The following is an 18,806-nucleotide window of genomic DNA, read 5'->3' as shown; positions in this document are numbered from 1 at the left end:
TACAAAAGTATCTATATCCACAGTAAAACAAGTCCTATATCGACATAACCTGAAATGCCGCTCAGCAAGGAAGAAGCCACTGCTCCAAAACCACCATAAAAAAGCCAGACTACGGTTTGCAACTGCACATGGGGACGAAGATCGTACTTTTTGGAGAAATGTCCTCTGGTCTGATGATACAAAAATACAACTGTTTGGCCATAATGACCATCGTTATGTTTGGAGGAAAAGGGGGGCATCGTTATGTTTGGAGGAAAAAGGGGGTAGCTTGCAAGCCGAAGAACACTATCCCAACCGTGAAGCACGGGGGTGGCAGCATCATGCTGTGGGGGTGCTTTGCTGCAGGAGGGACTGGTGCACTTCACAAAATAGATGGCATCATGAGGAAGGAAAATTATGTGGATATATTGAAGCAACATCTCAAGACATCAGTCAGGAAGTTAAAGCTTGGTCGCAAATGGGTCTTCCAAATGGACAATGACCCCAAGCATACTTCCAAAGTTGTGGCAAAATGGCGTAAGGCCAACAAAGTCAAGGTATTGGAGTGGCCATCACAAAGCCCTGACCTCAATCCTATAGAAAATGTGTGGGCAGAACTGAAAAAGCATGTTTCGAGCAAGGAGGCCTACAAACCTGACTCAGTTACACCAGCTCTGTCAGGACGAATGGGCAAAAATTCACCCAACTTATTGTGGGAAGCTTGTGGAAGGCTACCCGAAACATTAGTGTCTGTGAACAATCACAGACACTAATGCAAAATTACACTAATACACTAATAAACAATAACAGAGGTTTTCACTGTGCACTTTGCAGTTTGACTGGCATCTTCTATTTACTAGATATATGTGTGCATGCATATCTATGTTTGTTATGATTACTACAGTTAGTATGGTAATAAGCCTAATGCCTCGGTAACACCGACAGTGTCATTGCATACAATTTTGCATAACTACGCAACTATCATCTACAGTACAATTTGATGCTTATGTTTGATAAATCCAACGTATGCACCACACAGAACGTATTCTCTGTACGTCTGGTGTACCTAAACGCAATGACGCTGTTGGTGTGATCGAGGCGTTTCCCTAAACCCCCCCCCCCCCATTAGACCCACCCACCCACCTCCACCCCCCTCTGCCCCCTGGGTACTCCCATAGTGTATTAGCAGCAGTGGTGACAACCAAGAGGTGACACGGTGAGGAGCGTCACATTCTCTTCCCACACTGCCTTTACCCTGGAGATGGGTTGGTTTCATCTCCCCTCGCTGGCTGCCCCAGTGGCCCAGTAGTTCCCCAGTACCCCCTCCACTCCATGCACTCCCACCCTACCGTTTTAATTAAAGTCTCCAGGCAGCGCCACCCCGGACCTGGCCTCGCCGGGGTTCAACCCTCGCCTTCCACGGAGGGAGACGGAAAGCCCAGCTCCCTTTCCCACATCTACTGGATATTTAGACAGAGAGAGAGAGAGAGAGAGAGAGAGAGAGAGAGAGAGAGAGAGAGAGAGAGATGGAGTGAAATTAGCAAGACATTCACTGTCCTTGTTGATAGGTGGGTTTTACCTCCTCTAATACTACTCATTCATATCCTACTAACTTTGTTTTGATAAAACACTTGTTTTGAGGCACTTTCAAGTCAATTATTAATTGCACCACAGGAGGTTGGTGGCACCTTCATTGGGGAGAATGGTATTGTGGTAATGACTGGAGCGGAATACGTGGAATGGTATCAAATACATCAAACACATGGTTTCCAGGTGTTTGAGGCCATTCCATTTGCACCGTTCCGGACATTATTATGAGCCGTCCTCCCCTCAGCAGCCTCCTGTGAATTGCACATAGCATACCAGTATTCAAATGTTGACATGACAACTCTAAATAGAAGATACAGTATTTCATCAAAATGATAACAGGGATTGTTTCTCAACCAGTACAGAGGTATGTTTACTTCACATTTATGTGTATTATCCATCACATGATGAATATATATAAAACAGTTGAAGCAAATGAAATACTGACACATCTCATTACCATAATCAGTATTGTGATCGTTCCCATCATGAATATCATCATCACTGTGTCAGCTCAAATACCAGACGTGTTGCCACAGAGATAAGGTGCTCCTGACGCCGTCGGGTCTCGGCCAAGTTGGATGTCATGGCGACCGGACAGTGACAAGTCCACTGGGATATCGGGTCAAGCTTGAAAAGTGCTCTCTCAATGGGATACCACATCTCCATGTGTACACCATCTTTAGATGGGGTCTTATCATGTACCCAGTCACTAATCCAAACCCTCATATTAATTTTCAACAACCACCTATATTCTGACTCCCCTGACCACTCTTAATGTCTGGCCTGCACCTCTGTCCATCTGTAATGAAAAGAGTCGGCGACTAGGAGGTCAAAGGTAAAACCAAGGGCACACATAAAGGATTCATACCTGCTAACACACAGCGGCTGCCAGCTCACATAAGTAAACTGGTTGTTGTGCTTTCCCATATATAGTTTGAGGTGACAGTGGTAGCAATGGGGCATTCATCTCTTTTTAAGAGCCAGACAAGAGTCCTGTTACTTAAAGTAAAAATTGTAAACACACACAGAGAGAGAGAGAGAGAGAGAGAGAGAGAGAGAGAGAGAGAGAGAGAGAGAGAGAGAGAGAGAGAGAGAGAGAGAGAGAGAGAGAGAGAGAGAGAGACCTGTGTGGGAAGAGTTCATGTGTGAGCCCAGACTGCAGGACAACATGACCAGGAGCCATGGTTTGGCTTCCTGCTGTGTGGGGTCAAGGCCCTGATCAGACTCCATGTCAGTGTGCTCATTGTCTTCGTGGCAGTAGTGTAAGTTATAGGGTCTCCATAGTGATGGGGAGAGGAGACAGGGTGGTGGACAGCAGATCGGAGCTGCAGTGCTGACACAAGCCAGGACTGTACACTGTAACGCATCCAGTAAATGTTATGCTATAGGGGTAAATACATTGAATATATTTGCATTGAATATATTTGCATTGTCCCCCCCTGTTTATTATCTATGCATAGTCACTTTACCTACGTGTACATATTACCTCAATTACGTCGACTAACCTGTGCCCCCGCACATTGACTCTGTATGGGTACCCCCTGTATATAGCCTCGTTGGAATACATAAAATATATACAAAGTTACTGGCTACATAAATGTATTCGTTAAAATGTAACAAGCAGCATGTAGCTTACGTTACAAAATGTATGGTTACATATTAGTGCCAAATGTGAAAAGCCGGTCCTGGGGTCTCCTGATTTAGTGTGTAGTTTTGCTATTGGTCCATTGCCCATGCGGTTGAGTAATCTTGTCCAATCGAAAGCGTCGTTATAGTCTTTCGCGGCAGTGTGAGTTCGCGGGAAAATAAATTGATGTTTCTCATATTATATGATTTGTATAGGTAGTGTTAACGTGTAGCTAGCTATATAGATAAAACAATGAACGTATGTTGGATTGTATGATTGGTGAGTTTATCGTTAGACAGTTTATGAGTACTGACAACTTGAAACTGTTGAGAGTCCCGCTTTCAAAGGAGTAACGTTTCGTAGCTAGCTAGCGTTATTGGCACCAATTCATTGGTTAATCGTAGCCAGTTTTCCATAGCCTGAATAAGGAATCTTTTGTACGGAGACAAAGAGCGCACATCTGTTGCTTGCTAGCTAGCTGTGTAACGTTTTAATACTTGTCGTTTGAAAATGAGTTTTTTTAATTTGGACCGGTTTCGTTTTGACAAGAACAAAGCAACGTCAAACCAGGACAAATACAACGGTTCCGTAAGTCCAGAGTCAGAAAAGGAGAATAAACCAGGTATGATTTGCTTGCTAACTAGCTAAGCTAACAGCAGCCAGCCATTATGTAGCTAGCTGCCACATCGCTTATACCCTGATATATTTAGCTCTCGTTCACCGTCAATAGGACCCACACTATACATACTGGGCTTAGCTAGTTAGCTAACCTTAATCACAATCTTTGCTGACACTGTACTGACTTTTAGCTATACCTTAGTCGCTAGCTAACGTTAGCTAGCTTTATCAGTCACTTTCTCTGGGCGACAGCTAACATTAACGTTAGCTAGCTAAATAGAAAACGAGTTGGTTGGTCAACCAAATTGTGTTTTGGGTGGTGAACTGGTAGCTAGCAACAACAGCATAATTATAGTATGTGCCCTCGCTTTAATTACATCTGATTGCTAAACTGTCTTTGCCCATATTTCTATGGCCCATACAGCCCGAGTAACAACACCTATAGCCAACCTTGGAAAATCTGGGCGAGGAGTAGTGTTTGAAGATGTCATCAGTGACTCAGATGACGATTTGGCAAGTGATTCAAGGAGGGATAAATTAACGAAAATTGTGAAGTAAGTACAGCTGCGTTGAGCTGAAATATCTAGACCTAGCCTATATTTCCCCCATGATTTGTGTCAAGATATAACTAATTCCATATAGTGTTGCTTAACATGCCAGTCTAATCTTGTAGTTCTTTCTCTTTCAGGGAACCTGTAAAGAAACCAGTGACGCGAGAGGCAAGGGAGATGACTGAGCCATCTGATAAGGAAGACAAAGTGGACAAGGAGCTGAAAGAGAGACTGGACAAACTGCAGGAAATCTTCCCTAAAAGAAACAGGAAGGAGCTGCTGGAGGTAATTTCATAATCAATAATCACTTTTCTGTCACAAACTATTGTATAGTATGAAAAATGTATGCACTCACTACTGTAAGTCGCTCTGGATAAGAGCGTCTGCTAAATGACTGAAATGTAAATATATAGTCTCTTAAAGACAGCTGCTGCTCAGTGTCTGGATTCAAATAGCCTATATATTGAACTTTGCTTTGTTTTCAGGTGATTGAAAGTACAAGCACTTTGGATGGTGCCGTAGCCTCATGCCTGATGATGTTTGGTGACAAAGGTATCTGTTTGATTTACTACCACCATAGACAGCAGGTTGCGGCCTGTTCCTACTATACCACCAAACATGGTCAATTTGACCAGTGTTTTCTATGTTTATGACATCTCTTCTTATGCTCATGACAACATAGCCTGGACCTCATTGTAATGATGGTTACAGGGCTTTATGTCTGCCATTGCTAAAACATGAAAAATATAACTCCTCAATGTTTTCTGGTTCGGCCGTCTGGCATGTTTCTCCTCACACATTGACTCAATCGGTTGTCCAGACTCAATGAGGAAGAGGAAACCGGATGGATCCAGCAGTTGTCAAGACCGAGATGGGGTCCAGCAGCCCTCGAAGAGGAGGAGAACCTCTCTGGTAAGACCTGGGGGGTAGACCGTCTCTGGTAAGACTGGGGGGGAAGACCGTTGGGGAGACCTTTACACCAGGCAGGCATTGTGCTGTTGCATCTTCTCCTTAGCAGTACTAAACTTCACTGTGGGTGTATTCACTAGGACACAAAAGGGCCGAAACGAGGAGGGATCTGCCTGAACTTGTCCAATAAGAACCTTGTTTTTGTTGCAAAACGTTTTGCTACAGTGTGCACTAATGAATACACCCTGTGTCTGATCCACCAGGCTGAAGACTCTGAGGAGGAGGGTGCAGAGCCCAGCTGGGAAAGACAGGAGGCCATGGTTAGGAAACTGCAGAGGAAGTTCCCTGACCAGGATAAGGAGGTGAGAGAGAGAGTGTGTCAGCCACACAGAGATCCTACAAATCACTTTCTGTATGTATCAGTACTAGATGTATCACAGGGGGCTGCTGAGGGGAGAACGGCTCATAATAATGGCCGGAACGGAGCGACTGGAATGGCATCAAACACCTGGAAACCATGGGTGTTTCTCAAAATGCATACTACTGTACTCCGAGCACGCATATTGGAGCACGGGAGGGTCGGAGTATGAGTCCAAATCAAAGTATGCGTAACGGAGCACAGAGTGCACTTCTCGAATGCGTACTCAGTTTGTACATATTTTGAAGCATGCATCGATGCAAGCTTAAACGGAAAGTATGCAAAGTAATATGACCAACCACGTAAAAAATGATGCAAATTTTCTTGAAATCAATGGCGGCCATTATTTGAGCTGAAGCGAAAGAAAATACACTCAGACTTCGGAATGAAATGTTGCCTATTCGCATCTCATGTTGCCTGTCTACAATATTTTATCTTGATACGTTAATAAATACATGCTGTGTTAATTTTGGCATGGTTACCTGCCTACAAAACCCACTGTAGTGTGCATAGGTTGCAAGCCCATAGTACTAACTGGCTAGCTAGTACTGTTAGCTAGCCAAATAGCCACAAAGAATTGTTAGCTAGCTACCCATGAAGAATTGACATCTACCTTGGATAACATTGGTTTTAGGTAATTTTTGCCTGTTATACTATCTGGTTAGCTACTTTATTACGATTCACATATAGCTAGCTGACAGTTATGAATTTAAACGTTTGCTTTGTGTATATCTTGTTTCTTCTCTATTGCCATTGTCCTGGCTAGAAGAAGGAAGGTTCAGTGAATGGGTAAGCCCGTAGTAAGTCAATAGGGCTAACTGGCTAGCCACGAAGAATTGTACCTTGCATAATGGACTTGGAGCATGAGTGTGGAGCACGGTAGTATGCATATTGAGAAACACCCCATGTGTCTAATGTATTTTGATACCATTCCACTGATTCCGCTCCAGCCATTACCATTAGCCCGCCTTCCCCAATTAAGGTGCCACCAACCTCCTGTGATGTCATTTTACGGCCAGCCGTTGCCACGGCAACCACACACACACCTCGGTAGAGACATGATCATGACGCTCCAGGTGGTGAGAGAACCTTGATCTTATACTCACTGCAAACTTCCAGGAGTAGGCCATTCAAAGAGTTGGTCTGATGGTGCTCTCTGTCATCGTGCTCCCCCCCTTGCTTGTGGGGAACAATAGAGGAGCAATAGAGAACAAAAGAGGAAAGAGTCAATTTTCCATTGAAGTAAATTGGGTGATTTTTAAATGAGGTGAAAATGAGACTGGAGTGTGACAAGTGTTCTCTTCTACCACTGTCTGTCACACCCTACAGGAACTCAGGGCTGTGCTCCAGGAACACGAGTGGAACGTGGCAGATGCCTTGGAGGTGCTTCGCATGTTCTCTGACACAGGTGATCATCACCCAGTTGAAACATCACTGATAATGTGCTGCTCCAACCAGATATTACTGCGATCTACTGTATTTATTACTACTGTACTTGTTATGTTTATCAACGTGCCCTTTTTACTGATTTCTTCTGCTGAAGAGGAAGACTACGGCGCACCTGAAGTCTCCAGCTCCCCTGAAGTCGAGCAGAAGGAACCCAAAGCCAAGAGCGATGCCAAACCAAGCAACGGCAAGAGTGAAGCCAAGCCAAGCAGAGACTGCAGAGAGTCCAAGGACGGCATAAAGGAAGCCAAGCTGAGCAACGCTTCCGCTCTGAAATGGATGTTCATGAAATCTGCCCCTGATTCTAAACCTACCTCTTCATGTTCCATGAGCCAGAAGCTGTCCAACGGGACCAGCGTGGCTAAAAAGGAGGCAGTGGCGAGGAAGCATGAGAGGGCCAGCAGCTCAGAGGACGAGGACGAGGACGAGGAGGGGGTCAGCAGCGAGTATGAGGGCTCGGACGACGAGCTGGACTCTTGTGCGGAGGACGAGGGCACATCCACGCTCAAAGGCCAGATCCTGCTCTTCTTCCAGGAGGCCTCGCTGGACGAGCTGTCCCTCATCGCCGGCTGTTCGGTGAAGAAGGCCCAGAAGATCGTGGAGCTGCGGCCCTTTGCTGTTTGGCGCGACCTGGTAAGAGATCGCCCACCACCCCTCCTGTCTGCATGCTCTGGTGTCACTGAGCCTCAATGCTCCTTCCAACAAAGGCCCTGCAGTTGTGTCCTCAATGGAATTTTCTTCCATTTGTGTCTCGTGTTCTTTTTGCCTTGTACACTGATTTTGGTTTTAGGTGAAGGTGTGTTCTACTCAGCTAAGTCTTTTACGACTGGATGGCCTGGCCTCCTTATCCATATTAGGTTTCTACTCTCTCTCCTCTGAGCCAATAGCCTACTATGACGAACCATGCAACAAGTTGTGGAATTAAGGAAACCCCATCTCATTGGCTGCTGCCAATGTCACTCATGCTGGCAGCAGATACATATAGGCTAGTACACTGGGGCCAATGGGGTTGGAGCTCCAGAACTGTATAGCAATGTTTTCCACTAGCGTCGGCTATACAGCTGGTTACACACTTTATCAAGCCAGGTACTTTTTCCACTTAAATTAACTAGGCTACTTTTTTACAATTTGCAAGTCAGAAAACAAGTCAGCCGAGCACTCTCCCACTAGAATGAACGATATGCATCTTCTAGAAATCTATTGATATGACAGGCGTCTGTCAGTCACAAAGTGAGTGACGACAGGGAAACACTGCTGGTTTGAGTCTGCTGTCTGTTCTGCCTCCCGGTACCTGGGTGTGTGTGTTGTGTAAGCTGTGGTTGCGGTGAAATTCCTTTACGAAGAGGCAGAGCGCAGGATGCGTATTCGTCTATGCGAGTCAATTTGCGCATCCCATATGTGGTAACGATGAGTGGAAATCCACTTAGCCTATTGTTTTCTGGCACATTCATTTATTTTCTTTCGTGTGTTTGATATGCAGCCACGATGTGCTGGCGCATAGGCTTACTGTGATTTGATTGACGAACAGTACGTTTATAAATGGTGTTGAACTGACTGAATAATGTACATCCCATATCCTTGCCATTCATAAATCATACAACAAAGTTATATGTCTGTGGTGTAGCATCGGGACAAGATCTAATTTGTGTTTTCGATATGGACTCCATCAGGACTTGCCAGACAGCTACGTTTGTGAGTGACTCGTCAGTAGCCTACCGAATCGCATTGGTAAGAGAGCTGTTCATTTGGCTTTTCGGTGGTTATCTGCAGATAAATTATGAAAACATTTGATGAAGATGGTGAATCCTCCTCACTGCAGGAAGAACAGGTTGGCTAGTGGAGAGATCTTCTCTCTGGTCCCAAAATATGATAAAAGAAAACAGATTTAATTATTTTAAAAGCTAATGATACTTATATGGTATTTTCAAAGATATTGATATAGGTCTACTGATTTAATCAAAACGTTGACAATGGAGTAGTCAACTGCTGCTTTCTGTGTAGTAAAGCCCATGATTAACACCTGTTTCATTCTTCAATCATACCTGCATTGCAGATAGCTGAGGAAATGCCTCTTAAAAGGAAGCTTGAAGCCTGTGGAAGTCAGTAGACTCTTACAAGATTATTTGGCTACTACGTCTATTTGGCTGGCTACTCCACGTCCTTGTAGAAAACACTGGTACAGGGTGACCAGAAAGTCTGGATGAGGTTTTCACAGCTAGCCAACCAGCAGGCACAATGGGATTGTTATGAAGCAAGCATCACGTTTCTGGTTTACATTGACTTGTTTTGACTACCTTGTGAAGTACCTTAGGTCTCATTAGGCTGCTACTCTCTGCCATGCAACAGCTTCATGTCTAGAGAGCTGCTAGAAACAGCAGTATAAGGGACAAGTCTCAGAGTTTCTGTGGACCACGCCCCCCCCCTCACCCTCTCTCCTCTCTCTCCCCACTCTCTCTCTCCCCTCTCTCTCCCCTCTCTCTTGCTCTCTTGCTCTCCCCCTCTCTTGCTCTCCCCCTCTCTTGCTCTCCCCCTCTCTTGCTCTCCCCCTCTCTCGATCTCTCCCCCTCTCTCTCTCCCCCACCCCCTCTCTCTCCCCCTCCCCCCTCTCTCCCCCTCTCAATTACATTTCAATTCAATTTAAGGGCTTTATTGGCATGGAAAACATATGTTAACATTGCCAAAGCAGGTGAAGTAGATCATAAACAATAAATATTAACAGTAAACATTACTCACAAAATTTCCAAAAGAATAAAGACATTTCAAATGTCATTATGTGCAAATAGTTAAAGTACAAAAGGGAAAATAAATAAACATAAATATGGGTTGTATTTGTAATGGTGGTTGTTCTTCACTGGTTGCCCTTTTCTTGTGGCAACAGGTCACAAATATTGCTGCTGTATTGGCACACTGTGGTATTTCACCCAATGGATATGGGAGTTTATCAAAATTGGATTTGTTGTCTAATAATTTGTGGATCTGTGTAATCTGAGGGAAAATGTGTCTCTAATATGGTCATACATTTGGCAGGAGGTTAGGAAGTGCAGCTCAGTTTCCACCTCATTTTGTGGGCAGTGTGCACATAGCCTGTCTTCTCTTGAGAGCCAGGTCTGCCTATGGCAGCCTTTCTCAATAGCAAGGCTATGCTCACTGAGTCTGTACGTAGTCAAAGCTTTCCTTAGGTTTGGGTCAGTCACAGTGTTCAGGTATTCTTCCACTGTCTACTCTCTGTTCAGGGCCAAATAGCATTATAGTTTGCTCAGTTTTTTTTGTTAATTACTTGACACATTGGAAATAATTATATTTTTGTTTTCTCATGATTTGGTTGGGTCTAATTGTGTTGCTGTCCTAGGGCTCTGTGGGGTCTGTTTGTGTTTGTGAACAGAGCCCCAGGACCAGCTTGCTTAGGGGACTCTTCTTCAGGTTCATCTCTGAAGGTGATGGCATTGTTATGGAAGGTTTGGGAATCGCATCCTTTTAGGTGGTTGTAGAATTTAACAGCTCTTTTCTGGATTTTGATAATTAGTGGGTCTCGGCCTAATTCTGCTTTGCATGCATTATTTAGTGTTTTACATTGTACACAGTGTATATTTTTGCAGAAATCTGCATGCAGAGTCTCAATGTGGTGTTTGTCCCATTTTGTGAATTCTTGGTTGGTGAGCGGACCCCAGACCTCAAAACTGATTCAAGTATTTTTAGCCAGATCCTAATTGGTATGTCAAATTCAATGTTCCTTTTGATGGCATAGAAGGCCCTTCTTGCCTTGTCTATCAGATCGTTCACGGCTTTGTGGAAGTTACCTGTGGTGCTGATGTTTAGGCCGAGGTATTACATTTACATTTTAGTCATTTAGCAGACGCTCTTATCCAGAGCGACTTACAGTTAGTGAATACATATATTTTTTTTTTACTGGCCCCCGTGGGAATCGAACCCACAACCCTGGCGTTGCAAACGCCATGCTCTATCAACATAGGGGAGGCCATTCCCTCCCCTACCCTGGACAACGCTGGGCCAATTGTGCGCCGCCCATGAGTCTCCCGGTCGCGGCCGGCAGCGACAGAGCCTGGATTCGAACCAGGATCTCTAGTGGCACAGTTAGCACTGCGATGCAGTGCCTTAGACCACTGCGCCACTCAGGAGGTATGTATAGTTTTTGGTGTGCTCTAGGGCAACGGTGTCTAGATGGAATTTGTATTTGTTGTCCTGGCAACTGGACCTTTTTTGGAACACCATTATTTTTGTCTTACTGAGATTTACTGTCTGAGCCCAGGTCTGACAGAATCTGTGCAGAAGATCTAGGTGCTGCTGTAGGCAGTTGGTTGGGGACAGAAGCACCAGATCATCAGCAAACAGTAGACCTTTGACTTCAGATTCTAGTAGGGTGAGGCCGGGTGCTGCAGACTGTTCTAGTGCCCTCACCAATTCGTTGATATACAGTGCATTTGGAAAGTATTTAGACCCCTTCCCTTTTTCCACATTTTGTTACGTTACAGCCTTATTCTAAAATTGATTAAATAACAACATTTCCTCTTCAGTCTACACACAATACCCCATATTGACAAAGCTTAAACAGAAATACCTTTATTTACATAAGTATTCAGACCCTTTGCTATGAGACTCGAAGTTGAGCTCAGGTGCATCCTGTTTCCATTGATCATTCTTGAGATGTTTCTAAAACTTGATTGGAGTCCACCTGTGGTAAATTCAATTGATTGGACATTATTTGGAAAGGCACACACCTGTCTATATAAGGTCCCACAGTTGACAGTGCATGTCAGAGTATATAAGGTCCCCAAGAACACAGTGGCCTCCATCATTCTTAAATGGAAGAAGTTTGGAACCACCAATACTCTTCCTAGAGCTGGCACCCGGCTAAACTGAGCCATCGTGGGAGAAGGGCCCTGGTCAGGGAGGTGACCAAGAACCCGATGGTCACTCTGACAGAGCTCCAGAGTTCCTCTGTGGAGATGGGAGAACCTTCCAGAAGGACAACCATCTCTGCAGCACTCCACCAATCAGGCCTTTATGGTAGAGTGGCCAGACGGAAGCCACTACTCAGTAAAAGGCACGACAGGCCGCTTGGATTTTGCCAAGCGGCACCTAAAGTACTCAGACCATGAGAAACAAGATTCTCTGGTCTGATGAAACCAAGATTTAACTCTTTGGCCTGAATGCCAAGCATCACGTCTGGATGAAACCTGGCACCATCCCTATGGTGAAGCATGGTGGTGGCAGCATCATGCTGTGGGGATGTTTTTCAGCGGCAGGGACTAGGAGACTAGTCAGGATCAAGGGAAAGATGAACGGAGCAAAGTACAGAGAGATCCTTGATGAAAACCTGTTCAGGACCTCAGACCGGGGCGAAGGTTCACCTTCCAACAGGACAATGACCCTACGCACACAGCCAAGACAACGCAGGAGTGGCTTTGGGACAATTCTCTGAATGTCCTTGAGTGGCCCAGCCGGAGCCTGGACTTGAACCCGATTTGAACATCTCTGGAGACCTGAAAATAGCTGTGCAGCGACGCTCCCCATCCAACCTGACAGAGCTTGAGGATCTGCAGAGAAGAATGCGAGAAACTCCATTAAAAAAAAATAAGGACAAATCCAATTTCATCCCACTTTGTAACACAATAAAATGTTCAGAAATCTAAGGGGTCTAAATACTTTTGCAAGGCACTATATCCAGAGAGCCATGATTCCTTAAAACAGAGTATTGTCGTGACGTGACTTTCATTAATATGATGATAGTTCATTGATTGGATAAATAACAATGTTTAATTGTTACTATTTTAAATTAATCATGTAGCAATTAACTCATTAGGATTTGGGGCACCACAGAAGGAGTTGTTTATAGAGTTACCATCTCCTGAATTAAACTCTAAAAGGTCTTTACCTATCACTATGTATAGAACAGTCAACTTATCAGTCATTACCGCTTATCAGTCTCATTCTGAACGGTCACAGAATTCTTGGATCCGCAAGAACCCCAGCTCAGCACTACACAAATTGGCTTAATTATTTATTTACTAGCGAACTAAATAATAACACAGAATATATACATACTTAATACATGAGAAAAAGTCCCTAGTGGACTAACAACACGACTGCTTGGTTATCAAAAGAGGGAGGGGTAAAGGGAGAGACAAAGAGAGTCAAACTTATCGTTGATCCATTCGGAAACTACCCTCAAAGTAATCATCATACTTTGCTCACGAACTGCTGCCCGTTTTGGAGTAAGAAACCGCTCGTCTAGCTCTGTCGACCCAAGCCCTCTTAGAAAGGAGGTTTTGTCTGGGTCTTTGCTCAGCTCACTTGTAAGGCTCTGATTGTCCACCAGAGGTCACAATGTCCTTTGTTCTGGCTTGTAGTGGAGTGTACTCTCAGAGCAGGAACTCTGTGATTGTCTGAGATGGGATTTTCTCCTTCCCATCTCATGTGGTTAGTCAGAGTTCTAGATCACTTTACACACACAGCTGCAGACTGGCAATGTTCTGGTCTGGTGAGTTTACCTTCACCTCATGTTGAGATACAAAGTTCTAACCATTTCAAACATGTGGACTACCGTCTCCATGCTTTCTGGTCTAAACATTTTAAGCTGTGTAGCCACAGCTCCACGCTTTCTGGTCTGATTGTATTTGTTACCAAGGCTTTTTATGCACTCTGGTAAAAAGGGGGTGTTCCATCACGCCGACACGATGTCTTTGCTCACTTGGGGCGTGGCTAGTCACTGCATAGTTTACATGAAAAACAATGATCTCATTACTCTGAAGCTGTGGATGGTTTTGCTCGCCGCCTGACTAGAACCCCACTTTTTCTCCGGCTTCGACATTTTGGTCAAGCACCCAGGATGTATGGGAAGTCCTAACAAAGGATTGGTTGATTGAGGGGAACGGCACCTCCGTACCTTCAGGCTCTGGTCAGTCCCTACACCCAAACGAGGGCATTGCGTTCATCCACCTCTGGCCTGCTGGCCCTCCTACCTCTGCGGAAGCACAGTTCCCGCTCAGCCCAGTCAAAATTGTTCGCTGCTCTGGCACCCCAATGGTGGAACAAGCTCCCTCACGACGCCAGGACAGCGGAGTCACTCACCACCTTCCGGAGTCACTTGAAACCCCACCTCTTTAAGGAATACCTGGGATAGGATAAAGTAATCCTTCTACCCCCCCTTACCCCACCCCAAAGAAAGAAAGAAAAAAATAATAATAAAAAATACATATTGTAAAGTGGTTATCCCACTGGCTATAAGGTGAATGCACCAATTTGTAAGTCGCTCTGGATAAGAGCGTCTGCTAAATGACGTAAATGTAAATTTTCTGGTGAGTGACTGCCAACGTTATTGTCGGCGCCATCTTGTTCATCTACACAGGAATGCAATTTTTGCGTTAGGCCTGCTTTAATTCGATTAATTCAAATGTATGTTTTAGTCCGATGTTCCAAATCCCTGTATCGCAAGAATAGTTTTCATGAGCTTTATAGCTTTTTAGTCCGTCTCCTTTGCTCCTTCTGTGCTGTGTGGACTGTGGACCTTCCCTCTCGCACACAGACCCCAAGCCCCTGCCACTCGCAACAAAGATGAGAGAACTTATTCCTCTGACAACAAGCAGTTTAAACTTGCTTTTTGAGGTTTGGTCCAACAGAATCAGTCAAGGACACAAACGCTTAAAGACATTATTTTACTGTAATAGACGAGAACGTAACCTTTTTAATGATACCCTTTTATGTCTCAACTTCAAAAATGGAGAACCGCGCAAACCCTACTAAAACGAGGATCAATGGACATGTTGTGGAAAATTAATGCTCAGTTGCTGTCGAGTGTAGCATGCGGTACCATGTACTGGTAGCAACATTTTAGCCACAGACTTATGTGCTAGCTGTCTAGTCTGTTATAATATGCATTTATTTAAGGAATGTATTTAAATATTATAAAAACATTTTGATTGAATATTAAAACATACAATCTACCTGCAGTGAAGCTGCTCAACATTGACATTACATTCAGTCATCTAGCAGACTCCCATCCAGACCTACCCACATGAGCAACCAGGGTCAAGCGCCCCACCCAAGAACACGTCGACAGATCTCCCACCAAGTCAAATCGGGGACCCGAACCAGCAACCTATCAGCCACCGGCCCAAGCTCCCAACCTCCAGGCCGCCAACCATCCAAGATCCCCCCCCACAGTTCCCCGAGAGCTGCCCCTCAACCATCTATCAACTCATACACCCTGTGCCATGGAGTCAGTACAACAAAAATCTCTTCCCAGTTATTTTGTAATCTGTATGGCACCAGCTGTCATCATCCTGGTCTTGCAAAATCAAAACCCAACAATGCAATAATTAATAACAATGTAATACTAGAAAAACAAAACGAGAAATATGAAGAACACAAGTAAGCATACTACACTACTCAAAAAAATAAAGGGAACACTTAAACAACACAATGTAACTCCAAGTCAATCACACTTCTGTGAAATCAAACTGTTCACTTAGGAAGCAACACTGATTGACAATAAATGTCACATGCTGTTGTGCAAATGGAATAGACAACAGGTGGAAATTATAGGCAATTAGCAAGACACCCCCAATAAAGGACTGGTTTTGCAGGTGGTGACCACAGACCACTTCTCAGTTCCTATGCTTCCTGGCTGATGTTTTGGTCACTTTTGAATGCTGGCGGTGCTTTCACTCTAGTGGTAGCATGAGACGGAGTCTACAACCCACACAAGTGGCTCAGGTAGTGCAGCTCATCCAGGATGGCACATCAATGCGAGCTGTGGCAAGAAGGTTTGCTGTGTCTGTCAGCGTAGTGTCCACAGCATGGAGGCACTACCAGGAGACAGGCCAGTACATCAGGAGACGTGGAGGAGGCCGTAGGAGGGCAACAACCCAGCAGCAGGACCGCTACCTCCGCCTTTGTGCAAGGAGGAGCAGGAGGAGCACTGCCAGAGCCCTGCAATATGACCTCCAGCAGGCCACAAATGTGCATGTGTCTGCTCAAACGGTCAGAAACCGACTCCATGAGGGTGGTATGAGGGCCCGACGTCCACAGGTGGGGGTTGTGCTTACAGCCCAACACCGTGCAGGACGTTTGGCATTTGCCAGAGAACACCAAGATTGGCAAATTCGCCACTGGCGCCCTGTGCTCTTCACAGATGAAAGCAGGTTCACACTGAGCACATGTGACAGAGTCTGGAGACGCCGTGGAGAACGTTCTGCTGCCTGCAACATCCTCCAGCATGACCGGTTTGGCGGTGGGTCAGTCATGGTGTGGGGTGGCATTTCTTTGGGGGGCTGCACAGCCCTCCATGTGCTCGCCAGAGGTAGCCTGACTGCCATTAGGTACCGAGATGAGATCCTCAGACCCCTTGTGAGACCATATGCTGGTGCGGTTGGCCCTGGGTTCCTCCTAATGCAAGACAATGCTAGACCTCATGTGGCTGGAGTGTGTCAGCAGTTCCTGCAAGAGGAAGTCATTGATGCTATGCACTGGCCCGCCCATTCCCCAGACCTGAATCCAATTGAGCACATCTGGGACATCGTCTCGCTCCATCCACCAACGCCATGTTGCACCACAGACTGTCCAGGAGTTGGCGGATGCTTTAGTCCAGGTCTGGGAGGAGATCCCTCAGGAGACCATCCGCCACCTCATCAGGAGCATGCCCAGGCGTTGTAGGGAGGTCATACAGGCACGTGGAGGCCACACACACTACTGAGCCTCATTTTGACTTGTTTTAAGGACATTACATCAAAGTTGGATCAGCCTGTAGTGTGGTTTTCCACTTTAATTTTGAGGGTGACTCCAAATCCAGACCTCCATGGGTTGATACATTTAATTTCCATTGATAATTTTGTGTGATTTTGTTGTCAGCACATTCAACTACGTAAAGAGAAAAGTATTTAATACGATTATTTCATTCATTCAGATCTAGGATGTGTTATTTTAGTGTTCCCTTAATTTTTTTGAGCAGTGTATATACAGGGTCAGTTCCAATACCATATTTACATGTGCACGGATACTGGAGTGATGGCGGTAGATGTGTATAGAGAGAGGTAAGGTGACTAGGCAACAGGATGTAAGATACAGAGTAACAGCAGCTTGTATGTGAGTGGGGGATGTATAGAGTCAGTATAATGTGCATGTTATGTGTGAGTGAGCAGATGGAGTGAGTGTTCGTGTGTGTGTTGGAGTGACAGTGAGTGTGTAGGGCCCTGTGAGTGTGCATAGAGAGTGCAAATACTGAAATAAAAGGTCAGTAAAGATTCAAGGTAAACTCTGTCCGTGTAGCTATTCTGTTAGCTATTTATCAGACGTATTGCTTGGGGATAGAAGCTGTTCAAGAGCCTGTTGGTGTCAGACTTGATGCACCGGTACCTCTTTCTGTGCAGCAGCAGAGGAAATGGTCTATGGCTTGGGTGGTTGTGGTCTTTGATTTTCCGGGCCTTCTTTTCACACCTGATATAGATGCCATGGAGCTAGGCCCCAGTGACGTACTGGGCTGTCCACACAACCCACTGTAGCGCCATGCGATCTATGGCGGTGCTATTGCCATACCAAGCAGTGATGCAGCCAGTCAATATGCTCTCAAATCAAATCAAATCAAATCAAATTTTATTGGTCACATGCGCCGAATACAACAGGTGCAGACATTACAGTGAAATGCTTACTTACAGCCCTTAACCAACAGTGCATTTATTTTAAACAAAAAAAGTAAGAATAAAACAACAACAAAAAAAGTGTTGAGAAAAAAAGAGCAGAAGTAAAATAAAGTGACAGTAGGGAGGCTATATATACAGTAAAATAAAGTGACAGTAGGGAGGCTATATATACAGGGGGGTACCGTTGCAGAGTCAATGTGCGGGGGCACCGGCTAGTTGAGGTAGTTGAGGTAATATGTACATGTGGGTAGAGTTAAAGTGACTATGCATAAATACTTAACAGAGTAGCAGCAGCGTAAAAAGGATGGGGTGGGGGGGCAGTGCAAATAGTCCGGGTAGCCATGATTAGCTGTTCAGGAGTCTTATGGCTTGGGGGTAGAAGCTGTTGAGAAGTCTTTTGGACCTAGACTTGGCACTCCGGTACCGCTTGCCGTGCGGTAGCAGAGAGAACAGTCTATGACTAGGGTGGCTGGAGTCTTTGACAATTTTGAGGGCCTTCCTCTGACACCGCCTGGTATAGAGGTCCTGGATGGCAGCTGTAGAACCTTTTCAGGATATGAGGGCCCATGCCAAACTTTTTCAACCTCCTGAGGGGGACGAGGTTCTGTCGCGACCTCTTCAAGACTGTGCGTGTGTTTGGACCATTTTAAGTCTTTAGTGATTTGGACACCGAGTAACTTGAAGCTGTCTACCTGCTCCACTGCTCTTTAGTTTATCGCCAACCTCTGTGTTAATCCAGGGCTTTTGATTGGGGAAGAAGCGAACCCTCACCGTGGGCACAACGTTTGCGATGCATTTTCTAATGAAGCGGTGACGGAGGTGTTATCGGCGGAGCCTCGAAACATATTCCAATCAGTGTTAGCAGAGCAGTCCTGAAGCATACCCTTTGATTCTGGTGGTCATTTATCAACGGAGTGAATCACGGGTACTTCCTGCTTCTGCTTGTAAACAGGAAGGGTCATTGGATATGCAGGTGTGTCACTCCCACACAGCTTTAAGCAGGGTCATTAGAT

The 18,806-nt window shown here is 45.2% G+C and overlaps 1 protein-coding gene across 1 annotated transcript in view; it reads left to right on the top strand.

Annotated features, from left to right (window-relative positions):
* The first annotated feature begins 3,352 nt into the window (after nucleotides 1-3,352).
* The window catches only part of LOC311141341 (SWI/SNF-related matrix-associated actin-dependent regulator of chromatin subfamily A containing DEAD/H box 1A-like), a 33,096-nt gene continuing 17,642 nt past the window's right edge, over nucleotides 3,353-18,806 (top strand). The window contains exons 1-8 of the mRNA XM_084176637.1: nucleotides 3,353-3,818; nucleotides 4,239-4,368; nucleotides 4,503-4,650; nucleotides 4,851-4,917; nucleotides 5,186-5,277; nucleotides 5,538-5,636; nucleotides 7,022-7,100; nucleotides 7,236-7,771. Coding sequence (XP_084032763.1) covers nucleotides 3,707-3,818; nucleotides 4,239-4,368; nucleotides 4,503-4,650; nucleotides 4,851-4,917; nucleotides 5,186-5,277; nucleotides 5,538-5,636; nucleotides 7,022-7,100; nucleotides 7,236-7,771 — 1,263 coding nt within the window. The 5' untranslated portion in view covers nucleotides 3,353-3,706. The remainder of the gene's footprint in view (nucleotides 3,819-4,238; nucleotides 4,369-4,502; nucleotides 4,651-4,850; nucleotides 4,918-5,185; nucleotides 5,278-5,537; nucleotides 5,637-7,021; nucleotides 7,101-7,235; nucleotides 7,772-18,806) is intronic.

Source organism: Coregonus lavaretus (genome assembly GCF_964263955.1).
Source record: "Coregonus lavaretus genome assembly, chromosome: 14".
Classification (NCBI taxonomy): domain Eukaryota; kingdom Metazoa; phylum Chordata; class Actinopteri; order Salmoniformes; family Salmonidae; genus Coregonus; species Coregonus lavaretus.
This window is presented reverse-complemented; position numbering and strand designations above follow the sequence as displayed.